Here is a 27,896-nt window from a genome sequence, read left to right as displayed (position 1 = left end):
ACACTAATTGATTAGACTCAAAATGTTATATTAGATTATGAGTACAAAATTATGTAACTAGTACTTTTTGGGAGCTGTAGGCAAGGATACATGAGGAAGCATTGCACTATAAAGTGTTTATATTAAAGTGTCACTAAACCCACATTATAGAAAAATGCTGTATTACATGCTGCTCATATTCACTATGAGATTTGTTTTCTGTATCATGCAAAAAACCTGGTTGATCCTGCTGTTCTCTATATCCACCTTCTGTGCAAGTCCCAATTCAGCTAGGGATTTTGCAGAGCAGTTTTGACAGCTCTGCACATTCTCAGTTTTCAATATGTTTCTATGCTGAGCATTTCCTGACTACCACACCTGAGCAGCCCATGTGACTATTGAGTCACACAGGTGGGTGTAAATGAAAGCCTTCTCCCTCCCTCTTCCTCCATGCTCACTAACCAGTTAAACACTATAGGGATAGGATATTATATGTAGACTGATGGAGGCTTCATCTCCATAGTATTCTAAGACACAGGCTGGAGGGGTGTGACACAGCCTGTGATTAGCAGAAATCCACCCACACCATCTTATTGCCAATAAATAATAAAGGTTTGATTTCAAATATAAATTTGTATGACAATTTAAAACAGCTTATTGGCATTATTGATTCATTTTTTCTCTGTATCCCAAAGGCTGTTGAACATGTGACCAGCAGCACAGGACTAGAAGCTCCTCCTGCTTATGTTTCCCTGCAGATAGGCTGGGAAAGATCTGGGTCATGTGTCCGCTATATATTGATTAGGAAAAAGGTACTGTACTTACATTTTTTTTTAACTAAAATAATTACAGGGCCATAATCCATATACAGAAATAGAAAGGGCAATGTGAATTAAACAGTGTGTGCTTAGTATCACTTATAACAGTGATCTCTAGCAGTTTCATGCAACATGTTAAATATCTAAATTTGTCCTGCAGCATATCTTCAGTTTTCAACCACTCCTATAGCACATCCACAGTTTCTCACCATCTGCAGTAGCATGCCCACAAGTTACAATCCGATCATCTTCTGTAGTATTTAACAGTCTCTAAATGTTTTTGTTGGAGTATTACTTACAGAGAACATTATGTTGTAGCCATTTGCTGACCGCAGAGTCCATACTAGCAGTCTGATATACAGTATGTAAGTTGGTCACTGTGTATATCAGTGGAAGGACCTAAGGGTCCTTTCACACAAACAATCCAATCAGATCCGCCTGTCAGTTTTTTAGGCAGATCTGATTGGATCCTCCATGCATCCCTATGGGGCAGCGGATGTCAGTGGAGACATGTCCGGTGACACGCGCTGCCATCTGCATCCGATCCTATCTGTCAAATCCGGATGGATGGAAACCTTATTTTCCATCCGTCCAGGGGCGGATCCCCAGACAGGTGGTCCGCTGTCATCCAATTCCCCATAGAGAGCAGCGGGGCTCTGACACCTCCCTCTCCGCACACAGAGCGAAGAAGGAGCTGTCACCTGCCTGCTCAGCGGGGATCAGTGTATTGATCCCCCGCTGAGCAGCACGGAGTCCGCCGACGGATGCGGACCATGTGAAAGGAGATCTTGCATAGGGCTGGTACAGCTACTGACTTCTCAGCAGAACCACCTCCACAGCTCATATGTTTGGTCAGGCATCACCAATAGTGGGGAGTGTACTGATGAATCTGTTTTCCTGATCTAAAATATGGATTGCATTTGTGCATAAATAAAGTATAGGCAAAGCCATTGTTGTATACCTTTTTATGTTCCATTTTATTATACCCACACTTTGAAGAGACTAGTTGTTTGAGGAAAGTTGTTTTACACTCTCTGGCTGATTATCATGGAAGATTGCAGCTGCCCCCACCCCACCTCACCTCCTTGGAAGGCTTTTTGCCATGGGGCTCAACAATGATTAGTTCCACCTGTGATAATGCAACATTTGAAATAGGCAGTAAAGAATTCAATTTATTTTTAGTTTTGTTATATACTTGCAAAGACATTGAGAGACATGTTAATATTACTATTCCCTGAGCAGTCATGTTCTTGCAGCCGCTTTCTATGCCAGTGAAAGCTTTCCATTTAAATTTGGGTGGATGGTTTTCCAGCAATGGCTGGCTGTTTCACTGTGCTGCTTCATGCAGCCTTTAGAGAGCTCGCTCATTTTTTCCCCCCTCATGTTTTATTTGTTTAAGTATTGAGCAGTTGTTAGGAAAATGACAGTGTGTTGATTTTTAAGAGGGAATCGATTCACAGAGCTGGAGCCGCCTGCCAAAAGCCTTTCCATGTGGCTTTGTCTGGCAGATCCAGGACCTGGATGAGTAAATAGACTGCATAGCTGATGGGTAGGCAGCAGGCATCAAACAGCCTTTAACTGGGCCAAATCCATCTTCTTTTTGATGCAGCAGTGGAGAGGGAGAGGAACGTTCAGATCACAAGTCTGCAACTTTAATAGCTTCTTAAAGGCCTCAGGATGTCCTGATGAGGTATTAGAGGAAGTAATTCAGGAAGAAAGGGACAAATAACTATCTCCGGATGCTGACTGACCCTTAGGGTTGACCGCATCAGGGTGTTCAAAGACAAGTGCAGACCTGCACTGATCCAAAGAGCACTTGTTATTATACTAGCTGTTTCACTGTGAGAGCAGGCCCTGAGCCTCCATGTCTCCTGACCCTTAGAAATAACAGGCAAGTTAACACCTTCTATGCTTCAAGGCACTTGCAATCTACTAAGCAGTGTTATGCTCGCTTGGTGAAGCCATTAATGTTTTCTTGTTAGTCTGGAAACAATGAAGAGTAATTTCTCTCCCCTCTGTGTCTGTTGGTTATGAGTAGTTTTATTTATTTTGTTCTTTTTTTTTTGCGGCTTTGGTTTCTGAAGTATGTTGCTATGATTTTGATCACAAAGAAGCAATTATTCTTATCCTACTACAGATTTAACTCTGCTTACTTGTGCAGAAAAGCTGCTTGGTGTTCATTGACAGTTAAGGTAGCTTCTAACCCATGCATCAAGATCAGGAAATTTCAGGCGTTTAATGTCTATTAAAGCAGTGATGATTTTTATGGCCGAGCACTTAATGCTGCAGTATTCCAGGTAAAGCAGTTCAGCAGCAAAAAATTTTATAACGGTAAATAAACTACTGAGATTTATGTACTGTGCAAAGAAAAGATGTAGAAGCATATACTGTACATAAAATAGATCACTACTGGCACATCTGGTATTCACTTCTGCTGTTTATTTTGCTTCAGTTTTATATGTTCACATTCAGAATTTGTTACTGCTATAAAGTTATTGGTTCCAAGGAATATTTTAATTACATAAACTTCTAGAGTTATAGGGGTAAATGCAGCATTTTAGCAAGAGGATTCCGATTCTCCTTTTCCCCCACAATATTCATATACTTTTGTAACTTAATAGTCACATAAATATGAAGCACCCTGTAAATAGAGATTGTTTAAAGTGAAACTTCACTGGGATAGAATAATCAATATATGGTGGGTGCACAATTGGTAACTTAAACCTATGACATGAAATATGAACAAAGCATATCTCTTTGTAGTTTGTATTTGTCTAAATTAGGAGCACTAAGTGCAATTCCTGTCTGCTGCTTCATTCCTCTGCTATCCGTATAAATCACTTCTGACAAGTTTTCCTGACAACGAGAGAAAAAAGGTGATGGGAAAGGATCTCTAGCTGATTGACAGGCTCAGCGCTGTTCCTGTGTGCTGTGTGAAATGGGGTGTGTCTCTTCCCTCCAATCAGCGCTCAGAGCTCTACTCACTGAACTCTGTAGAGTGCAACTTCAGCTCTCCACCCACTTTTTTTCTGAACTCTTAGACAAGCTTTATAAATTCTTCAATTTCCTTATAGTGCCCTGATCCTGGATGAGCTTGCTTTTGAGCTCTGCCATCTTGGCATGATTCACCCAATACTCAACAAACAGCTACCTTTTGGCACTAATCACGGTTACTTTAGTGTGTATGAAGTAAAAGCTTTTAAGCATGTTTTGTGCTTAATGACACATTGATGCAGAAATTTTCAATATACTGCATTTTTTACTGTCTTAAGGGAGTCACTGTTGCCACTGCTGTCAATGAAAAGTTTAGGTCTATGACTATAAACTTTGTAATCAACAACGGCAATAGTGACACCTACAGATTAAAATATAGTATGCACAATAAAAAGTACTAAGCTACATCATTGTTGGTGGCTTATCAATAGTTTTTTCCTCATTATAATTCTGTTGCAGCACAGAATGCGATTTATATTGAAATCATTTTGGTTTGTGTATAAAGTAAAAGCATTCCTTCGAGGTGTATGTTAGTATTATGGGAAAGCTGCGCACCACCCTTAAGTGGGGTTCCCCTTTAAGACTTCTTGGGTTTTAACTTTCTCCAAGGGTATACAAAAACATGCTTGTAAAAACTGTTGTTTTCTTTAATGTTTTGCTTAATATTTGTTTAGGTGATTTTTTTTTTCTTCCTATTCAGCATGGTCTGTGGCACATTTACTGAAAGCAAATACTGTGTGCTTGCAAAGTGTGTAAAACATGAGCAGTTGCCTTTGTTTGTTTTATTTTATTGCAATCAACACCATCATTTTCTTTTTTATAGGTTTTGGTTTTGTAACCTTTGAAAATGAAGACGTTGTGGAGAAAGTCTGTGAAATTCATTTCCATGAAATAAACAACAAAATGGTACGTTCCTTATTAGAAATCGGTTGCTGTCTTTAACCCTTGTAGGTTTAAATTTCGATTTGTTCTTTCAGATCATTAAAGTAATGTGTAAATATCCTGTGATGGTTTTACATTTGTATAGAATCATCATGTACAGTATGTATGCACCACAGTGTCTTCTTCTGCACGTGTAATTCAAGACCCAACAAACTTCAACTTTAAAAACTGGGTAATAAATGTTTAATGGTACCTGGCAAAAAGACAGTCTTTTATGCTTTAAAGTGCATATATTTAAAGAAGTGACTGTATAAAGATCACCCTGTCCCTTCTAAGCAAGAATTATTTTGTGATATAGACAGATGAGCTCTTTGTTAAGGAACAATTCCAAGCAATAACATCAACATTATCATAAAATTAGTGAACTGCTAATGCTGTTAGGAAAACACGACCCGTGCCAAAATTGGAAAGACCCCTTAAAATGTACAGCCAAAACTTTTTTTTTTCTGTTTTTGTTTTGGATGGAATGTGGCAGGGCTAGATTCACTTTCACTATTGGTCCTGGTAACCACTCTCTCCAGTACAATGATGTAAAAACTAAACATTTTGAGTTCTCACAGGAACAGTAGGTACGGGGAAAGCTTTCAGTGGGAAAATTCTAATGCCAACTGTCTAAGAGGGAACATGGCCCCCACTTTGAAGAGATCTGCTTCCTCACATAAACCCTATTTTTACTTAGGGGTGTACTCACTTTTTGTTGCCAGCGGTTTAGACATCATTGGCTGTGTGTTGAGTTATTTTGAGGGGACAGGAAATTTACACTATTATACAAGCTGTACACTCACTACTTTACGTTGTAGCAAAGTGTCATTTATTCAGTGTTGTCACATGAAAAGATATAATAAAATATTTTCAAAAATGTGAGGGGTACACTCACTTTTGTGAGATATATATATATATATATATATATATATATATATATATATATATATATATATATACACACACACACACACATATATATTTTTACTTGACTTTACCTGACACTTTCTGTGAAGAGATGATTTATCCCATGATCCCTGGGTCTCTCAGTCTAATGTTCCTACACATGAGAGGTACACCATAATTAGATCTGAAAGCTAATGCAGCTTGGAGATTAGGGCTTTATCACATTAGTACTTCTACATTTGTTATTCAACTAAGAGGGGAAGGTGAGGCATGCATTGGACACTTTCTAACCCAGAATAGGAAGTTGTCATGTTCACTTGGTGCATATGGACAAGCAAGCTGCAGTAATACATGAACATATGGGAATTGATCAGCCATGACACTACACATTGCAGCCACAACATGTGAACCCATCATTATAAGGTAAGACAAACAACACAGGGAATATAACTACACTATTATATAGTTAAAAAGCAAAAACTTTAAAGTGTTTAATTCCTTTTTCATTGTGGGAGGCCATAGTTTCATATGACTCAGAGTATTATTCCTAGCACCAGAAAAGTCCTACTACTACTTACACTTTTACACATTGACTTTAGCCCAGAGATTTGAGATGATACGTTGTTTAGCTGCCCACAAATTTTGTATCAGACTTCCGGTATGTAAACAGCCTTTCTTTGGAGCTCCGGACCGCACTAAAATCCTTCATCATCCTGAACAGCCTGAGGCTTGCATATCCTGCCTGAAACTACAATGATCAGTGGATACAGACACCAGTAGGCTGATTATGGTAAAGATAGGTCTCAGTCTTCACCAGACACCCGCTAAGAAGCTCTCCCACTTCACCCACGAGGGTGGCCAAAATGGCGCCCAGGACACACAGGAACCACCACGCTTTCCTAGTGCAGACGCTCAGCCCTGGGCTGAGGGGGAGTCAGACTGACTGGAGGCAACAAACCCGCTGGCTGTTCCAGCAGCCGCCTCCTCTTCAGAAGTGTTGACAGGAACCTCTGAGGTACAGGTAGGAGAACCGACCCTATCACAAATGATGGCGGCCATTAAGACCTGCCAAGCCTCGCTCACCACACAAATAGACACTTTGAGGGTGGACTTTGCTATCCTGAAAGATGATCTTCACAAAGTTTGCCACCGCATAGCTAATTCAGAACAGTGTATTCGTGTGGTAGAGGATGATTTAAACCCACTTATGGTCACTGTTAGAGATGTGGTGGCAGTCCACAAATCTCAGGAGGCTAAGCTGGGAGATGCAATCTTTGGTTCTTGGGCTTTCCAGAGGGCAGTAATAAAAAATAAAGAAATAATCCTTCAACGTGCAAGGAATATGCATAAGTTACTCTATAACAACAACCATATTACCATCTTTCCTGATTTCCCAGCAGTAACGCAGAAACAGCGTGCAGCATTTCAAAGTGTGAAACAAAGCCTGTGAGAACGCAGTCTTACATACAGTATGTTGTATCCTGAAAGGATCTGAGTAGTGTATAAGGGCAAAGCGCAGTTCTTCACTTCATCTAAATAAGCTAACAGATGGCTGTAATCTTTGGGAAGCACCTGATCACAGATATACCCTTCCTATTTCCCATTCCTTTTCTAAGGGCAGTGGACTTAGGCCCCTCTTCTGTTTATGGTTACCATTATTTGTTCTATTGCAATTGATAATGACGGTAATACTTCCTTATAAAAGCACATATTGCCTGGCTGACACATAAAGACATGAACTCTGTTGCGATTCATGGCATGTTCTGATGCTCCTTGCACTTAAACCCTTCTCTTCCTCTCCAGCTGGACGAGGAAGAATTCCCCCACAAGGGTGACATTTTTACATTGTTGTTTGGGGTGCAAGCCTGTAGTATTTTTGGGACTGCGGGCAGGGTTGAGGGGAGATGGGGTTTGGGGACATGTTTCTAAGTTTTGGAAAATTTCGTATTTAGTTATCTAAATTTGTTGTTTTAGCTTAGCTCTTCTTTTCTAGTCCACATTGAAAACATTTCCGTGCTTTACAGAATGTCCATGCTTTCCATCGATATCACCACATACTGAGGACCAGGACATTGTTCTCTGTGCTTTCTGCGAGCCCTTTGCCACTATGCCATCATAGTCAGTACTATGATTTAATTCGTTTTATGGTGCCAATCATCCAAACCCTTAACATACTCTTATGGAATGTGAGAGTTCTTAATTCTAAGATTAAACATGCCCTAGTTTTTAATTACATCCAAAAACCCAAATATAATCCTCCTACAAGAAGCCCACAATGCCTTTCAGGCCATGTACTCTAATTATGCTAGAGGGGTCTGTTTTCTGGTGACCAAGTCCCTACTGTTTTCCCCCTAAAACATTTGTTACAGACCCGTATGGTAGGTTCAAAGTGGTGGTTCTAATAATTAACATGCCCCCATGTTGTAGCAGTTTATACTCCACCACCTTTTACAGTGGCTGTATGGGAGGTGCTGATGGCAAGGTGCTCCAAGTGGCAGAGGGACCAATTATTTTGGCAGGGGACTTAAATACAGTGCTTTCTCCTGATATAAACAGACTAAATGCTGCATCTATGTGTAGCACCCCTTTAGAGACATGTATGACACATTATAACTTAGTTGAGGCCTGGAGATGGAAACACCCAGAAGTCCGAGCATATTCCTCTTTTTCCTCCACCTACAATACTCTCTCTCTCGTGTGCTGTTTGTCTAGAGATGCTTTGCTCCGGGTGGTGGAGGCTCAGTATCTCCCAAGGGCTATTTCGGACCACTCCCCTTTGTTACTAACTATGGCCTTGTGCTGGTCGTGCGAATATTCTCTTTGGAGACTAAGTCCATTATGGGGATATCTCGAGGAATATAGAGAAACTTACCTCTGACAGAGAATGGAAGGTTAGAGAATGTGAACAGGCCACTACAGAAGCTGAAGTGGAATATATTAGGAACCCATCCTTCCCTAATTTTAAGATTTGGAGAGATTATGCCCGCCAACTTTTCTTTATCCCTGAAGTAAGGGAAGCAAGCCAGTAATGGTCGTGGGTACCGTCCTGGAGGGGGGGCCCTTAGTGGGACTCGATGAGCTCTTTCGATTGCAAACAAAATGGGAAAAGGAATCTTCCCCAAAAGGTTGTTTCAGCCATCCTATTAGAAATTCTTCAGGATTTTTGCCCTCAGTAGAAAAGACACAAAAGAAAGACTTTACCAATCACAGCGCATCTTTGAATTCAGAGATAAAAATAGCAAACTCCTAGCTTACTTAGCCCATTCTCAACAATCCCCTGCTTCTATTCCTTGCACCTCCCCATATGACATAGCAATAATTTTATTATTCCCTCTATACCTCACATGTGAGTTATGGAGAAGAGGAAGTTCTGCAATATCTAGAGCAAATCCCTTTCTCAGTGCTGTCTCAGAAGGCTGCAGCAGAGTTGGATCCTCCTATCTCTGTGCTTGAAATAGAGGCGGCAATACATTCCTTACATCCCAACAAAACTCAGTGACTAGATGGGTACCCAGTTAAATGGTATTGTACTTATAAAGAATTGTTTTCACAAAAGCTACTGGAAGTTTATAAAGATGCTTTTGATAGTGGTATGCTCCCAGAGTCTCTCAGGGAAGAGTTAAGTGTCCTGATCCTGAAAATATTTGTCTATAGATATGTATAGCCATTTTTTTAAAATTCCTGCCATTGGCACCAAAAGTGAATTTTTCGATTTGTATTGGATTTGATAGAAGTGGTCATATGATGGCTGCATACAAACAGATGTTGTCATTGTGCATTATCCATGCTGCCTGTTCTATGTCAGATCATTGCCAATTGGATAATGTTTGTTGCAGAACTTGTTTATTGCTGTTATAAACAGATTAGGTTTAAAAACAGCCTATTCTGCCATCATAATCACCCTATCTAATTTTGTGGTTGTTTTATTGAAGCAATTGACTATAACATTTTTTACTTCATTTCGATGTCCCAAACCCTCACCGCTTATTCTGCATTTTAAACTGAAATGGGAAAAAAACTATAGCGTGTAAGTAGAAGTCATAGCTTTGTTGCCCATATTGGGTGGCATCTCTGTGTGACACAAGCCTAAAGATTAAGATATAGCGCTATAGGAAAAGGAAAATAAAATAAAGGAAAATAAAATATAAAGTGTGTTCTTTCCTTTGTTTTCTTCTGTTTTTTTTTTTTTTTTTATCTTCCAAATGTTTTTTCACATCCTATAGATCAGTGGTTCTCAACTCCGGTCCTCAGGACCCACTAACAGGCCAGGTTTGCAAGATAACTGAAATACATCCCAGGTGATATAATTTGCTGCTCTCTCCCCAAGGTAATACTTAAAGTCTGGCCTGTTAGTGGGTCCTAAGGAGTGGAGTTGAGAACCACTGCTATAGATCTACCGTCAAGGGTTACCATTACTTTTGGAGTACAAATCCTGCTATTTTTCAATCCTTACCAGGGCTGTTGTCAAGTATGGGTTTTAATGCAGCAGGACACTATAGAGTTTTTTATGTCACTGGCTGTATCTCACCAAAGTGTGTAGTAAAAAACCTAAACTTTCAGTGAAAATAACTGGTGCAGGCTGTTCCCCCCCCCCCCCCCCCCCAAAAAATTGTGGTGAATCCTCTTTGGTGGCTCACCCTTATCTGCTGTTAAATGGTTAATAGCCAGCATTCAGATATTTGAATCAGTCATGTCCACCCCTTTTAACATGGTCTTGAACAGTCACACTTATTGTTTGCATTAAATTCCAAAACGTGTTGTACTTCTTTCCTCCCTCTTAAAAAGCTACAACCTTAGATGAAGTTTCACTGCAACGGCCTATGTCATTTTCTCTGTTTATTCTTTAAAGTAATGCATGAGATAAAAGTGTCTGTTCTCTTCTCCAATGGTACCACAGTGAAAGGGTTCTTCTGCCTGTCTCCCTTCCAGTGACTGGTGATGCTTCCCTGGTAGCTCTATCACTTCACCCTCCTGCTTCTCCATGTGTGTTCCTTTCCCACCATCTTTTGATTGAAGTCAGAGGCTCTGTCTGCAACTGTTATCGCAAAACCCACTATTGCACCAGCTGTTTGCTCTCTGGCACAGTTGTGGCCAATTGTCTTGCCCTCTCAGTTCACTTAATAGTATAGGGAAAATGGTAGAAGCCCTAACTAATAAAAATGGTCTTCTAGATCTGGTAATTAATAACAATGCAGAGCTCATTTCAGCTCACATGCAAGTTAGGAAAAACATAAACCGGCCATAGATGGATTGACTCTCAGCCAGTTCAGCAAGGTCAGTTGAGTTTCAATCCATCTATGGGCAGTCAGTTTGTACCCAATTTGATCCATGGTTGTAGGAAAGAAAATGAAATCATCTGTGGCTTGCCTTAGGCAATAGATACCTACAGTGTAATTACGTTTCACATATGTTATATGAACATGTGGGTACCACTAGAACTCTGAATGTCAAAAAAGCCAACTTTAACAAGTTGCTCTCAATGTTATGTGATACTAATTGAGAGAAAATGTGCTTAACAAAAATAGCATTTGCCTTTGCATACAAGAGAACAAAACTTAAGCAAACAAAGGAGAAAATACTGGCTTTCAAAAAGTAGAAAAAATATAAGGAACAGATTTGGCATTTAATTGTTACAGGAAATGTAATAAGAAATGCAAAAGTGCAGAGTAGCTAATATTGATTATAAGAATCAAATTGCTACAAAAAACTCAAATAAAATTAAATAAATAAACAGTAAAAAGGTAAGGACTGAATACGTAAACCACATGACAGATGAATCTGGGACTTTAGTCACAAATTATATGGATAAGGCTAACTTGTTACATTTTTCTCTTCAATTAATACACAAGAAAAAAAAAATATTAGAAATAATAGTAATGCTATTATTAATTGGCAGAAAGTACCCTTGTGGTTTTGAGAAAACAGGGTCACAAGCAGACTTGAAATGCTAAATATAAACAGATCACCAGGGACAGATGGCTTACACCTGCGTGCTGTCAGGGGGCTTAGCGTGATGATAGCCTGATTTTTAAAGACTCCTTAATGACCGGAATGGCACCGACTGACTGGTGTAGGCAAATGTGGTTCCAATATTAAAAAAAAATAGTCTAGGATATACCAGGCAACTACACACCAGTCAGCTTAACATCAGTAGTTTACAGAGTCTTTAAGAGACAACTAAGGAATTCCACTAAGGTATTGGTCGTGAAAAATGGTATTATTAATTAACATGGATTTAGACCATGTTTTTGTCAGACCACCCTGTTAATATCCTACGAGTAAGTGAGCAGTAGTTTTAATAAAGGAAGGGCAGTAGGCATAACCTATCTTGATTTTGCAAAAGCATTTGACACTGTTCCTCACAAATGTGTTTTTTTTTTTTTACCACTTCCACTTTTCTAACTGAAGCTGGGGGCAGGATTAGGCAGTGGGACACAGTCCAGTTTCAGAAGAAAGCATGCTTTTGTTAAAATCCCAGGACAGTCCCATGTAATGGGACCACTGGAAGGTATGCTGGTGGTCAAAACAAATGTCTTCTGCTCCCTTCTTCCAAGCCAGTAGGCCAGCTAACCAGAATACTAAAAAAGTTGGGAAGACTATCAACCTATTTCTGTAAGCAAATACAATTAAAGCGACAATCTACATTTAATTACCATCCCCAAACACCCGTACACAGGGGTATTCACTATCTCCTTATGACCACACACACACACACACAGTTTGTCCATTAGTGCAAAGACTACTTTACCAGCTTCTTGGCCTCCGATACTACCACTCCTCTCCTGCAGTCACTCTCTGTGGAAATTCTGCCTCCTGGAGACACTGGCCTCAGCCTTTTTTTTTTTCAGCAACAGATCTTTTCCTGGGGTCGTCTTCCATCTACCTCCAAACTGGCGTTTTGTGAAGCAGTTTACACACAGAATAAGCGTAAAATGATTGGTTTATCAGTTTTTTAAGTGACTATGTGTATCTGAAACCTTTTCTGGGGGTGATCCCAGACTAAGGACCCATGTGGGAAACTAGTAATAATTTTTTGGGTTAATATATGCTGTTCTGATGATTGTTATGCTATTTGGGAAACTGCATTAGTGGGGTCACAAAACAGTGGCAGACTTACAGTTGTGGTTCCAGAAAAGCATCACATTAGTATGACTGATGTATGTCTGCACATCTTTTTCTTGTTAAAACAAAGAAATGTCTGCCTGCGGTCAGCTGAAACTAGTGTGTAGTAAACTGCTTTTTGCTTACATGTAAGCATTGAATATTGGGTGGGTAAAATGTTTGCTTTTTACTTTTTATTATTATTGTACAGGATTTCTATTGCGACTACAGTTTTCACAGAGCTTTACAAGTGAGACAGTGCAATTCCAATACAGTTCAATTTAAAAGGAATAGGAGGCCCTGCTCATTGAGCTTACAATAAAAGTGTGGGGGACAGAGGTGGTACAAAAGATAATAGCTGTGGGGGAGGATTTGATGGAGGTGACCAATGTAGAGTTTTTAGGTGGATGGTGCGGTAGGCTTCCCTGAAAAATAAGTTTTCAGTAAAAGCATAATAAAAACTTTCTAAGAAAATAATAAAGAATTCATGACATGTCAGGGTGTTTGGGGGGGGGGAGGGGGGATGGATTGGGGAGATATTTAATTTCCCTACTCTTAATAAGCATCTTTCCAAGTAATTAAAGATTCTCTGGGCACTTACACTTATAAATGAAAACTTTACAGTTAAAATTGTCTCAAGCAAAGTTAAATGCATACATACATAATTGGCAAGTACCTTAACAAGTGAATTATATCCTTCCATGTTCCTATTTACGCTATCTAGCATGTATTGCAAGTCAGTAGAAAATAGCCCTTCAGTGAGGCACAGGAATCTGATGTGGAATGGCATATAAGCAATGTAAATTAAATTTAAAACAGTAATAAACCCAAAAGCAAATATTTAATATTATGCTATGAGGGTACATGTGCATGCTCGCTCCCGAGCTGTGTGTGTCTTTAGAGCCGCGCTCCATAGACAGTGTGGCTTCCTCCTCACAGCATTTGATTGTCACCATCAGGAGCCAATTGCTCCTGCTGCTGCCCGAATCCCTGTGGGAAGAGGAGTAAAGAGATCCAGCTGTGAATTTATTGATTGTAAGTATTTAAGGAGGTGGGGGAGGACAGAAAGCTGTAAAACATTTTTAACCTTAATGCAAGGAATGCATTAAGGTAAAAAACATTTTGGCTTTAGAACCACTTTAAGCGCCAATCTGGATATTTTAATTAGAGTGTGCAGTATTACAAACCAGCGCAGGGTTCTAACAAAAAACTTCTAAAATGCTAAATGACGTGAACTAATGTTGTTGTTAACATCTCTGTTGTCTCAAAAACAGTGTAACAGTCTATGAGGAGAAAACTCCCCAACAGGGACATAGCTACCTATAAATTTTTTAGGCCCAAGTTCACACCGGTACACACTGCAGTGCGATTCTATACACAATTTGCCTGCGATTTTAGGTGCACTCTCATTGACTTCTACACACATCAAAGCTCTTCATACTGCATCTTTGATGCACTGTCAGAAAACACATGGGCTAATTGAAGTCATTGGGAGCACACCTAAAACTGCAGGTAAAATGAACATACAATCGCGAGCTGCACACAAGTGTGAACCCGGCCATACAGTTTTTAGTTTTTTTTTTTAAGTTGGAGATGAGATTGGTAAATATTTATATAAATACATAAATTACCCCATACTGAAACCAGAAGCTGGTGACATAGCCAAGTATCCAATATAGTAAGATTTAGGACTCAAGCAAAGTAAAATGTTTGCAACATTAATCAATCCATCATAAAATGATGGATTTTGATACATTCTGACTGTTTTTTTTTTTTTTTTGTTTTTTTCTGGTTCGGTTTTGGTCATTTAACCATTAGTGTTGAAGCAATTAGTTGTACTTTTTCTTTTTACTAGTCTATCTTTGGAGAAAGTAGGGTAGACTCAGATTGGTTGCTACTAGAAGCAAAACTATTATATAGATAAAAAAAAATAAAAAATCCCATTTATATGTTCCTGTTGGCAAGATTCCTAAATTGTTTGAGGTTTTCATTCTTGCATGTTATTGCATTAGAAAGAGTGTTGATGAAGATGTCTAGCTCTTGGAAGAAGCTAGGGAATGGGTTGTTATCCCTTCTTACGGTAGTCTTGTCTGCCAGTGCCTTAGAAAAGGCTATAGGCTAGATTATAGTTCCTTGTTTCTGGATACAGGAGTGTGCATTGGTAGGACAGTCATAAACAGTCATAAAAGTATATTAAGAGGTTTTTTTTTACTTTAACCCGGTTTTATTTTTTCTATATATTTTCTGATTTCCTTTTTTCTTTTTGTCAAGCACTATTCTTTGCTTCTTCAAACAGTGTAGTTATGTATGCATTGTATATTGGCCTTGTATGTGTTCACAGAGTATAAATTCAATAATGGAGCTTTTAGAGCGGATAAGATCAAAGCAATCTTCTTAGCATATGCTGGAGGGCTGACTCAATATTTGACTTGCTAATTCTTTCCTAGGGCACGGAAATAATATTGTTCATTTTGTTCTTACCATTACATACAACAGGGATAAAAAAAATTCCTTGCATTAGTGCTATTTAAATCCTTATTTGTCCCCCAAAACTATTGGATCACTGACTGCTTCTTTAATCACACTATTAATAAGAATTCTTACAGGGCGACATCTGATTTCCTTTTAATCTTCATTAACACAAGATTGATATCAGCAGCTTGAAGAACATTTATTTATTTGTAAAAACCCATGTTTATGTGAACGAAGGCTTCTGGATTTCCAAAACTAAATGCCGAAATATGTTCAAAGGCTAGAACTATTGTCCAATTGTGACAAAATAAAACAGCGGAGAATTTATTCTACTTGTACATCTGCACAACCATTCTATTCTGACTTTAAATGCTTTTAATTAAGAAAGTGCATAGTATAAAAAAAAAAAAAGTGTTCCTCTATGGTAATTAGTTATTTGTGTGATAAAACATTACAGGGGTGCATGACACGCACACTCTCGCATGTTACAATTGACTGAAGTGCCACCTTTCAGTACGCATTTATGGCTAGCTACTGCAGTATACAGACTTTTTTCTTTTAACCACACAGCTCTTTGTCAGATAGACACAACACTGACATAACAATGAAGATAACTGCAATTCCAAAGTATCCTGAGTATAACTCATAACTAGAGATGAGCAGATCTGCTCAAGCACCTGTCCTACATAAATCTAGATGATTTGGGGGAAAGTTCTGAATGTATAAACAAAAGTACAATAGAGAAACTTATAGAAACAACATGCTTCTTTTAGCAGATACCTCTGGCACCATTCTCTTTAAGTGTATTTCCACTTTTGTATATATATATATATATATATATATATATATATATATATATATATATGTTGTGTGTTCCTAGTCACACAAAGGTACCTTTTAGATTTTTCAGAGGAGGTGGTGGAATGGACTGCAGGCCTTTCTCTGCTAGCAGAGCATAATCTATCCCTATAGCTGGGCTTGGGACTGGCTGAGTCCAATTGCCACTTTGAATTACAAACACTGTACCCAAATATTTTTTTTTTTTTTTTACACAAATAAAGCTTTCTTTTGATGGTATTTTTAATCACCACATTTTTCTTTGTTATAAAATTGTGCAAATAAATTGTTCTTTATAAATTTAGGCAAAAATGTATTCTGCTACATTTGTTTGTCCACAAACTATAGTATATGTATTTAAAAATTGATTAATTCTGATGTACTGATGGCATATTTAATTTCTTGAGGCAGGACAGTACATATATCCCCCAAATGACCCCTTTTTCGAAAGAAGACGGTCGGGATATTTAGTAAGGAGCATTGTAAGTTTTTTGATGTCGTCACAATTGTGTGGAAAATTAAAACGTTAAAAATTATTTTACCTACTGTCACAAGTGCAGTACAGTGTCATCATTTTCTATTTATTTCTTTATTACATATCTTTTTTTTTTTTTAGCACACTGTGACCAGAGCAATACAGTGTTACAGTAGTAACACTGTACTACTCTGGAAAAGTGATCAGAATTTTTTTTTTTTTTTTACACATTGTAAATGCTTATACCAGTGAATTTGACTTGCATGAAACTGATTCATTCAGTATGTATTGTTGTCATTAGCTGTGATTGACCACAGCTAATCACATAGTACAGAGGAGCTGTGATTGATTCTGTCTATACCGTGTGATCACTGTGACCAATCACAGCTAGTAGCACAATTGTACACAGTGGATGGCATGAAAGGAAGCCAGCCATTGTTTAATATTGTCATGTGAACTGCTGTGATTGGTTACAGTGATCACATGATACCAGCAACAGGGCCAGTACACTGATCAATCATTGGCTGTGTCCAGTGGACACAGCCAGTCATGGATCATGCCGCAGCATAGCCCATTGCAGGAGGAAATGGTATAATGTCCACCCTTAAAGACAAATGTCCCGCTCATCCATCATTTTACAATAGGCTGGGGGGGAAGTGGTTAACATACAATGGAGAAGCCCAGCTTCTAAATCTTTATTCTTTTGTTAACACAGCTAGTAAAACTGAAGAGCTATCTACCTTGAGACATTATTTTTTTTATGGTAAGCACAGCTTCCCAACCCACCTTATAACAAAGAGCACTAATTAGAATGTTTTACTTGCTGGAAGTTACAGAAAAGAGCATCTAAAAGGGTATACTGACATTTTTTAATTTTTTAGAAGTTTTGCTATGTGACTTTGGCTATGTGACAAATATTAAGTAAGCATTATACCAGTTTGTCTACAAAAGTAGAAATACCCTTTAACTCCTTTGAGCCTAAGCCTTTTTCTGACATATGTAGCTTGCAAGTTAAAATCAGTTCTTGCTAGAAAATTACGTCAAACCCCCAAACATTATATATATATATATATATATATATATATATATATATATATATATATATATATATGTGTGTGTGTATATATTCTAGCTAGAGAATAAAATGATGATTGTTACAGTATTACATGTTACATGGTATTTGCGCAGCGGTCTTTTAAATGCATTTATTTTATTGGGTTGAAATAAACTTTAATGAATTAAAAAAAATAAATAAAAACTGTAAAAGTTAGCCCAAATTTTTGTATAATGTGAAGGATGATGTTACGCCGAGTAAATAGATACCTAACATGTCATGCTTTAAAATTGCGCACACTCGTGGAATGGCGACAAACTACAGTACTTAAAAATCTCCATAGGTTATCCTTTAAGTAATGTTTACCTGTTTAGTGTTACAGGGGAGGTCTTGTGCTAGAATTTTTGCTCTCGCTCTAACTATTGCGGCAATACCTAGCATGTGTGGTTTGAACACTGTTTACATATGCAGGTGAAACTTGCATATCCGTTCACTTCTGCGTGCAAGCACAGAGGGACAGGGCACTTTTTTTTTTCTTAATTGTTTTATTTTATTTTTATTTTTTTTACACGTTTACACGGTCCCTTTAATTTTTTTTTTTTTCACTTTATCACTTTTGTTGCACAGGGAATGTAAACATCCCTTGTGACAGTAATAGGGAGTGATAGGTACTCTTTATGGAGGGATCTGGGATCTAAAAGACCCCAAATCCCTCCTCTGCAATTAAAAACATTCAAAACGCCTGGCTGTTTTGAATGCTGTAATTTAAAAAAAAAAAATCTGGCGCCTTTAAGGCTCCAGTACACGGAAGTGATGTCATGACATTGCTCCTGGGTTTTTACATTGGAGACCCGATCAAAGCTGAATTTGGCTTTGTTCAAGTCTACGGCTAGCAGGTGGATGTGTCGGCTGGTCGCTCGAGTCTCAGAGTGGGACGGGAGACCTGGGCGAGCCACTGAAGGTGGTGGGAGTGGGGGGGGACATCCCCTCCCACTCCTTTTAGTGACAATCAAGTGGCTGCTCAGCCACATCAGTTGTCATTACAAGAAAGCCGACCATCGGCTCTAAACAAGGGTACCGAGGTGATGCCTCTAGCTGCAGGCTTCTCCACGGTACAACCTCCTGAAACCGAGGCCACATATTTGGGCTCCGTCGGCGTGAAGGGGTTAAAGTGTATTTGCACTCTTAAATTCAAATTAGCAAAAACCCACTTTCTCTTACGTCCTCCGACAGTCGCCGCCTCTTCATATTCGTCACAATGGGGTTATGACCTTTGCTCCGTAGGAGTAGCTAGGCAACAGAATATGTCAATATTAAGGCTTTTAACATATCCCACCCCCAGGGGGTGGTCCCCTCAGTCAATAACCTCCTACTTCCTGTATCCATACCTCAGTTTCAATGTCTAGCTTGTCAGGAGTAGCTGGATGTCTCTATGCTGGGGCATTTTGTCTCAGCCTTTTCTCTTTTTTTGATTTTATTTGAGTTTTTTCTCTCTCGCTTTACTTAGCTGTTATTTTTGTCAGCATTAGTTAGTTCTTCTGATGAAGAGGATCATGCGGGCTGGGTCTCGGGCTGACCCCACTGGTCGCAGGTTGTGGGTCAGTGGATTCCCAGCCTGCCATCGAGCGTTCAGTCAGGTATTTTTCCTGGCGCAATGAACGACCCATCCCTGTTCGCTGCAGGGATGCTATGGTGAGGTGGCTACCTCACTGGACGCCTTGTGGTATTGCTCCGCAATTCTGCTGCGTCCTGGCTGCGACTCTCCCTGTCCCATGTGCAGTGGCTTGATCGCTTGTGCGGGTTCCCCACACCATATTAGGTTATTTGTTTTTTCCTGGGTTGTTGCTCATGTTGAGCGAGTTTTTTTCATGCTTCCCAGCTGGTTTCCTTCCTTTGGTAAGGTTCCTTTTTTCTGATGTGGAGACGGCGTTGCCTTAGGCGCGGCTGCGTTTCCCACCCCTCATGTTTGCACTGCTTTGGGACGTCCCCATTGTGACGAATATGAAGAGGCGGCGACTGTCGGAGGACGTAAGAGAAAACGGAATTTTTGTAAAATCTTACCTGTAAAATTCCTTTCTCTGAGTCCTCCGACAGTCGCCGCCCCCGCCCCTCTTTTGGGGTTTGGTTGTATACTCTACTGCTATTCCACTGAAACTGAGGTATGGATACAGGAAGTAGGAGGTTATTGACTGAGGGGACCACCCCCTGGGGGTGGGATATGTTAAAAGCCTTAATATTGACATATTCTGTTGCCTAGCTACTCCTACGGAGCAAAGGTCATAACCCCATTGTGACGAATATGAAGAGGCGGCGACTGTCGGAGGACTCAGAGAAAGGAATTTTACAGGTAAGATTTTACAAAAATTCCGTTTTATGTTTGTTATGTTTTCCTATTTACACAGAATATCTACAATTTAAAAAAAATTAAAAATGTCTTACCTTGTAGTGGTTTCTCAGGAGAAGGTGTCATGGCTGACGGCAAGGATTTTTGAACAATGTTAGAATGAGTCTGTCCCCATTAATATTGGTAAGAAACCTATCTTTCAAACCTTAAGGCTCCGTTCACATATTGGCATCCCTGATTGCAGGCAGAATTTCCATGATTCTACCCACCATCTCGAATCACGGCAAATGCAAGAACTTTTTTTGGGCGGCAGGCGTCCCGCGATTCTTTTTGCGCAAATTGTCGGGCGAAAATCGCGCCAAAATCATGCCACTTTTGGGGTGCATTTGGAAGTTACAGGAATTGCACGGGCGTCCAGCGATTTGCCGTGATTTGGGATCGCGGGCAGAATAATGGCGAATCTGCCCATGATCTTGGACACCAATATGTGAACGGAGCCTTAACCCTTTTTAGGACAGACCATGTTCAAATCTCCCTCCCCACCCTCTCTGTCTTCTTGGGAATCCTCAAATTTTGGTAGTCTGGCAGCCTTGGATGACCGAGTGAGTGTTCCCACCTTCCCCACCTGCAGCATTGCTTTCTTTATTTCTCATCTAGGTACCATATGTGTTTCTTTGTTATGTTTTCTTATTGATACTATTTGGTTCCTTATGTGCTAGGCTTCGTATTGATTGGCTCTATACCACTTTTTCTGTACCAATTTTGTACTTGATCATACCACTTTTTGCTCCTGACAGTTATTGTAACATGTTCTTATGTTTCAATAAAAATAATTCTTGTTTTGAAAAAAAAAAAAAAAAAAAGTTCCAAAAGCTTTGCAAATACTGTCATTTTCAAAATTTTCACTATTTTTACTATTTTATTTATTTTATTCTTGATTATATTTATTTATTGCAATAGATATATCCTTATCAAATGATATATACACTGTCTGGAATTGTATTTTAACACGTTATTAACATTTCACCTAGCACACAACCTACATATTTTATATTCATAATTTAATTTTATTTATCACACTAAGCACTTGAATTATTTATCATAAAAAGATACACATCAACCGGTACTATTTTGTAGAATATAAAACTTAGGTAGCCCTCTAAGGCTATATTTTTTGTTACTCTTTAAACCTCTGTGCTATAGCAGCTGGTCCCTTGCTTTAATTACCCACCTATACTATTATTCATTACGTGGCACGGGGGATATACCATTGGTATATCATTTTTCATACTGTCATTTTACAAAGAAACCCCTGTAACAGAAGTTGTATACAAACATCACAGGTTCATAGGTGGCATGAGAATTTTCCATTTGTCATTGAGGCTAGTGGGTTGTAACATGTAGGGTATTATCCAATATGTTGTGCCCTGCTGAAGTTTCATTACATGTGCTTCTCAATAGGTTTTCTGTCTATTAGGCAAATAGGGTATACTCAATATTTTGGTAATTTTGTCAAGTACCTTTTTACCATATTTTGCCCCATTTTCTTCACTTGCTTTCCAAGCCTGCCTTTCAGTTTTTAAGGCGTGAATCATTAATTTTTGTTTGTATTTTATACTTCAAATCCATATATATACATATATATATATGTATTTATATGTATTTATATTTAAAGCAAATTCAAGAGTGTTTAAAAGCATGGTCATTTCCATGTAGCAGGTTTCTGTCAATATTCTAGAAAAATAAACAGAATTTTGATATTCATACTTCACTCCTTCCTTGCTGTTATTATGTCAGTATATTTTTACAAACATCTTAGAAGACTTTGGCTAATGTTTTAGCCCTCTGATTGGGTGCTGAAATGCAGGTACAGTCTGACTATTAGAAGAGGTCTTTCTAATCAGATTCATGGGTGCATAAATGCTCTTTTCACCCAAGTATTTTATATTTATGTCATCAAGGTAAGAATGGGGATTAGAAGGAAGCATCTCCCCATGCCAAGTTTTCTCAGGCAAATCTTTCTAGCCATGATCAATCCTTCCCCTAAAAATAAACAAATAATGTGGACCGGAGGAAAGATCAGATGCACCACTTGCCAATAATCAAATACTCAAAAAGAAACAACCAAAGAATGGGATTTTTCAGGTACCAATCAAAAACACATATATGTACACATAAAATGTATTAAATATATTTCAGTACATAAAAGCGCGACAAACGCCTAAAACCAGCTTAAAATCATACACATAAAGTGGTATTATATTCAGGATCATCTGATGCTTGAAATAACATCAACAAGAACATTTGATGTAGTCATCTCTCAACATGTTTCACCTTCAAAATGGCTTTATCAGGATATCAAACATTACAACACACAAGCTTTTACAAAAAAAAAAAAAAAAAACAGAAAATTGCAAGTACATATACTAAATCATACAGAAACAACATCATTGTAATACATTTGCTGAAAGGCATCTCACGAACAGTTATCAAATATATACCCCATAAATTATAAGATTGCAGGAATCCAAAAATGCCCCATCACAGCGAGTGCCCTACTGGTACAAGGTGGTATTTAAGGGCTAGAGAAAGGATATAGGGAGGACACCTGGAAAGAGCTCTAGACAACACAAACATATGAGTAGGTCATGTTTACCATTATCATTGAAAGCCTAAGTAAAAGAAAATCCCAAATTTTGGATTGTCCTCAGAAACGTAATTGGGGGAAGGGGGATCTTCCATTGGAGACATTAGTTCTAGTGACCTGGGGGCCACAGGGAATTCACTTAATTTGCAGAAATTTTCTCTCACTTCCCTTTTGGCTATTGGACAGAAAGTGAAGGGAAATCTCAGCAATGGGACACAGATGGGTTATAACCCTCCCTTGCTCTATCCAATAGCCTAGTGGATAAACATCCAGAAAATCACCCAGAGCCAACCAAATCCAAATTACATGGGAAAGCAAGGATGTCGCCAGTTGCTATCAAACAAGCAGATTTATTAAAAAATGTCAATAGTAGAGTCAATTCAAAGGAAGACCCATGCATGGGCTCATATAGTAAATAGACTTACAATTAAATGGTAGACATCCAAGGCGTGTAGTGCCTTCTGTGGGTTCCCCTAAATAGAGTAAACTGGCTACTGTCATAAATGTGAAATTGTGGAAAGTCCATGGTCAGATTAAAGAGAATGTATGGTTGTTTCAAAATGTTTTCAAGTAAAATGGATCAGCTCAATATACTGTAAATAATCATGTTAAAGTGCATTGATATTTAAAGTACGCTGCATCTAAGCACCACAAACCAAAAACGCTATTTAATTCATTTTTATTATTCAAAGCAAACTCACCACCTCACATGCTTTATTTTGTTCAGAAATCACTTTGAAAAACACCCCCTAGCATTTATGGCTGGGGCCATCTTGAGTAAGGGCAGATAATTTGTGTAATTTGTGTACCATTTGCTTTCTGAAATCCCTCTCCCATAGCCCAGGCATACAGGCAGGAGAGCATGCTTAGTTGAGAAAACCCCTCCTCCTCTCCTAAAGACTGCTGTGATATATGATATCAATTGCCTAGGCCTGGAAAACAGGAAGTAACTGAAGGAATTAAAAAAAAAAAAAAGTTTAAGATAAGTTAATATGATATAATTAGTTAATGTTGGACAGAGCACTGTGGCAGGCTAGCAGGGTTGACACCATGTTTTACCGTACCACCTGACACCAACCCTGGTGACGCCACTGGTCTTTATATTTAATACCTTAATAAAAATTGCAATAAAGTAAAAGGATGAGAGTCACAAAAAAATTACATTACGGTAGATGGTCTAACAATAACCTAAAATACACACTCCCTAAAAATGCATTATCCTATACTTACCTTTAAGCTGGATCGGAGGTCTTATCTGAATACATTCATTTCTTCTTGCTGTTCTATCAAGATAATTATATGTATTAGGTCACTTAACTAATATTTTGCCAGAAGATAATATTTGTCAGAAACTAACAGGTCACTCAACTAATATTTTGTCAGAAACTCCTATAAGCTTGAGTGCAAATCTAGAATAGTTGACGTTAGCAGGTATTCCAAAAATACTGTACTGTATATGTACTTTAATCGTTGACGATCATTAATTGTGACCTGGTTACCTAGATGTATATTAGGGATATTTCTTTAAGTTTATAGTTTGTTTTATTTCATGATAGCAGCCTTCACATTTTCAGTAATTTTGTCAATCTTTCATGTATGTCTTTTTGGAGTTGTTTGTGAGGACTGACATTTTGAGGCTTTTATCTTTCAGCTGGTTACAATTCAAAGTGTTGCCTCCCAGACACCTGTGGAATATAATAACTCGGTCTCCTGGTGGAGTTAACATGGTCTTTGTGTTACTGGAGATCGACCAAGCGAGAGATTGAAGTTGCAATGAGAGATAAAAGCTTTTTAAAAGTGATGTAGGTGTCGGTACATTAAAGAGGGACTGTAAAACCACAGCACATATAAATGGGTATATTAAAATATTGAAGATGAAAGAAAGTCTAGTGCTTAAAGGTTGTGAATAACAGACCTCTGTCAAAGAAATAGCTTATTTAAAAAGCAGTTCAATCAACTATGATGATTGAACTGTGCAGTAGCCTATAGCAACTTTAAGAAACCTCTAGATCATTCTCTCTAATCAGCTAGTGGACCCACACCCTGATCCACCTGTGACTTTGAGACATTGCCCATGCCCTCTGCTGGCCGTAGTAATAAAAGTAGCAGTGTTGAGGCCCATTCAGACCTTGCGTCCTGGTGTTTCGCATTTAGGGTCCTTTCACACGAACGATCCGATCAGATCCGCCTGTCAGTTTTGGGGCAGCGGATGTCAGCGGAGACTTCTCCGGTGACACACACTGCTATCCGCTTCCGATCCTATCCTTGAAATCAGGACGGATGGAAAGCCTATTTTCCATCCGTCCAGCAGATCAGATGGGATCGGATGAGAACGGACAGGCGGTCCATTCTCATCCGATTCCCCCATAAAGGACAGCGGGGATCTGACAGCTCTGTCTCTGCACACAGAGCGGTTATGGAGCTGTCATCCACCTGCTCAGCGGGGATCCGTCGGCGGATGCGGGCCGTGTGAAAGGATTCTAACACTGTTTTTCACACCGTAGCATCTGTTGCGTTAAAGCAGCCTATTCAAATAATAGGTTTGCAAGGCACCAAAATGAAAAACACACTTTCAAATCATTTACTTTTTTTACTCCAATGACTAAGTGAAAAGGCTATGGATGGCATTGTAGCTTGTTCCTTATTTTTGGCGGCAAAATTTTCAGACTCTATGGCCAAAAGTTTGATTCACAAACTCATGGTAGCAGTGAACATGAACCTCATCTTTAGTCAATACTGGCCTAGTGCTTTCAGCAACTAGTTTGTTTACACTGTGGATTTAAGCCATTGGGTCTGGTAGGTTATAAAGTGTTTAGCTTGCACACAGGGTTGGAGGCAACCAATTTTAACCAGCTTGGAAGTTTGTGGTATATTTACTTTTTTAATACATTTATTTTTTCATGTTTGAAATAAAAGAACCCAGGTGCACAAACGGTAATAGAAGGTATGAAAATAAAGGCCTTAGTATGGGTACTGGAAATGATTTATTTGAGGCTGCATGAGCACATTTTTATTCATCTGTACTAGGAAAGGAGCTGCTGCTGTGTGATCATCTCATTTTGGCTTAATGCTCACAGTTGGTAGGGGGTTATTTGTGCAGATTCAGTCCATTGACATTTACTGTGTGACATTGCCATTCAGCTGTAGTGTGCATTTGCTTACACCACTGTATATTCTGACGTCTATCTTGCTTCAGCTCCTATCTTGTCAGAGTTGGTTTGCTTTTGTCTCTACTTAAAAGGAACACATAATGCTGGAAGTGCACATCACGAGTACATTAACCTAACTGTGGGAAGATTCCATATAGTTATGCTAGAGAATCTAGAAAAAGACCAAATTTAAAGTACCAATAAGGGTATAGGCTGTGTGAATTAAGGAAATTAAACGGAAAGGTCTTGCCCACAGCAAGCATTCATATTCCATCTGTTATTTTTGTGCTATATATCACGAGATAAAAGCAAACATTATATTGGTCTGCAACTTTAGATTTTAACCACTTTACAACCGGAGGATTTTGCTGTCTTCCGTCCAGGCCACTTTTTGCGATTCGGCGCTGTGCGACTTCAACTGACAATTGCGCGGTCGTGCGACGCCGTACCCAAACGAAATTTACGTCCTTTTTTTCCCACAAACAGAGCTTTCTTTTGGTGGTATTTGATCACCTGTGCGATTTTTACTTTTTGCGCTATAAACAAAAAAAGAGCGTTTATTTTGAAAAAATAACAATATTTTTCACATTTTTTTATATGAAATTCCCCCCAAAAAAGATGTAAAAACCAATTTTTTTAAAAGTTTTTGGCCAATTTGTTTTATGCTACATATGTTTGGTAAAAAAAATCGCAATAAGCGTATTTTGATTGGTTTGCGCAAAAGTTATTGCGTTTACTAACAAAGGGAAAGATTTCTGTCATTTTTGGTGTTTTTTTTTTAACGCGTAATGGCGGCGATCTGCGATTTTTTTTGCGGGACTGCGACATTGCGGCGGACAGACCGGACCCCTGACTGACATTTTTGACACTTTTGGGGGTACCAGTGACATTACTGCAGTAATCAGTGCTATATATATGCACTGTTACTGTAAAAATGACACTGGCAGGGAAGGGGTTAATTTTATTGGAGAGGGAGGGGTTAATGTATGCCTGGTGCTTACTGACGTGTAGGGGGGGAGGTGACTATGTGATTCATGGACAGATCGGATGTCCAGCTATGCTGAACAGTCCGATCTGTCACTCCCTGTCACTATGGAGATCCGCCCGCTGTGTTTACACACAGCGGGCGGATCTCCAGACTCGATCCCCGACGATCGGGTAAGAGCAGCGGCGATCGCCGCTGCTCCTCCCCTGGCCCGACTCCCGCTGTGAATGAAAACAGCGGGAGCGAGCCTCCGGCGGCGCGCAAGCGCCGCCCAGAAGGGGAGGAGTCCAGTCACGTTAATACTACGTGACTGGACGGGAACGAGCCACTCTGCCGCAGTAGTATTACTGTGAGCGGTAGTAGAGTGGTTAATGCCGTCATTTTTTTTTTCTTTTTTTTTTTATCAACGTCCTTGCAGATCAGATGAACATTACTTAATTGCACAATGGTTTTCTCTGATTTATTTTTTATGCAATAAAGCAAACTCATTGGGTAACACTAAATGCAGATCATCATTCATCACCACCTTGACTGTGCTGCAGTGATGGTAGTGTAAGACGTAGAGAGCTATGTTTTTTAAAATTATATTTTGTAATAAAGTATACTTTAACTTTCTTCTTGTCTCTATTCTACATACATGTATTCTTTTTTTTTGCTCTCATAGTCTTACCGTTGTTCAGTTCAGCTTTCAGTACACTTTTTCACATATGCCTATTTTTTCTTTTAGTAACAGGTAAATATAAATTGGAAATTTTTGGTCTAAATCAAAAATGTATTTGATAGTTATCCAGAATAAGGGGCTCACCTCTTAATTACCCAATAAGCCATTGTTCATTGTGATAATAGTTTCCATGCAATGCTATCACGTGTCTGTTTTTTTTTTCTTCCTTTTCTTAGGAATCGTGACTTTTTCAGATAATTTTCACACACTTTCTTTCAAATCTTTTTTTTTTTAGGCCTTATATAAAGATCTTTTTAAATTTGAAAAAAAAAAAAAAAGTGAAAACAAATAAATGCTGCAGTTTTCATTTTATTAGAGAAAACAAGTATATTAGAGCCAGTTCACACTGAGGCGACACGACTTCGGGGGGCGACCTGTGAAGTCGCGTGCACAGCTGTGCACCGTGACTTCGGCGCGACTTGCAGGGACTTCACATAATGGAAGTCTATGCAAGTCGCTCCCAGGTCGCCCCAAAGTAGTACAGGACCCT

The 27,896-nt window shown here is 38.9% G+C and overlaps 1 protein-coding gene across 8 annotated transcripts in view; it reads left to right on the top strand.

Annotated features, from left to right (window-relative positions):
- MSI2 (musashi RNA binding protein 2) overlaps window positions 1-27,896 on the top strand; it is a 945,687-nt gene that overhangs the window by 658,681 nt on the left and 259,110 nt on the right. For all 8 annotated transcript variants that reach the window (XM_082244675.1, XM_082244672.1, XM_082244671.1 and 5 more), the window contains one exon: window positions 4,615-4,697. In XM_082244675.1, the coding sequence (XP_082100801.1) occupies window positions 4,615-4,697 (83 nt within the window). The remainder of the gene's footprint in view (window positions 1-4,614; window positions 4,698-27,896) is intronic.

The sequence above is a fragment of the Pelophylax lessonae genome (assembly GCF_965119305.1).
Source record: "Pelophylax lessonae genome assembly, chromosome: 2".
Lineage (NCBI taxonomy): Eukaryota > Metazoa > Chordata > Amphibia > Anura > Ranidae > Pelophylax > Pelophylax lessonae.
Note: the sequence above shows the minus strand (reverse complement) of the source record. Positions and strands in the feature narration are given on the sequence as shown.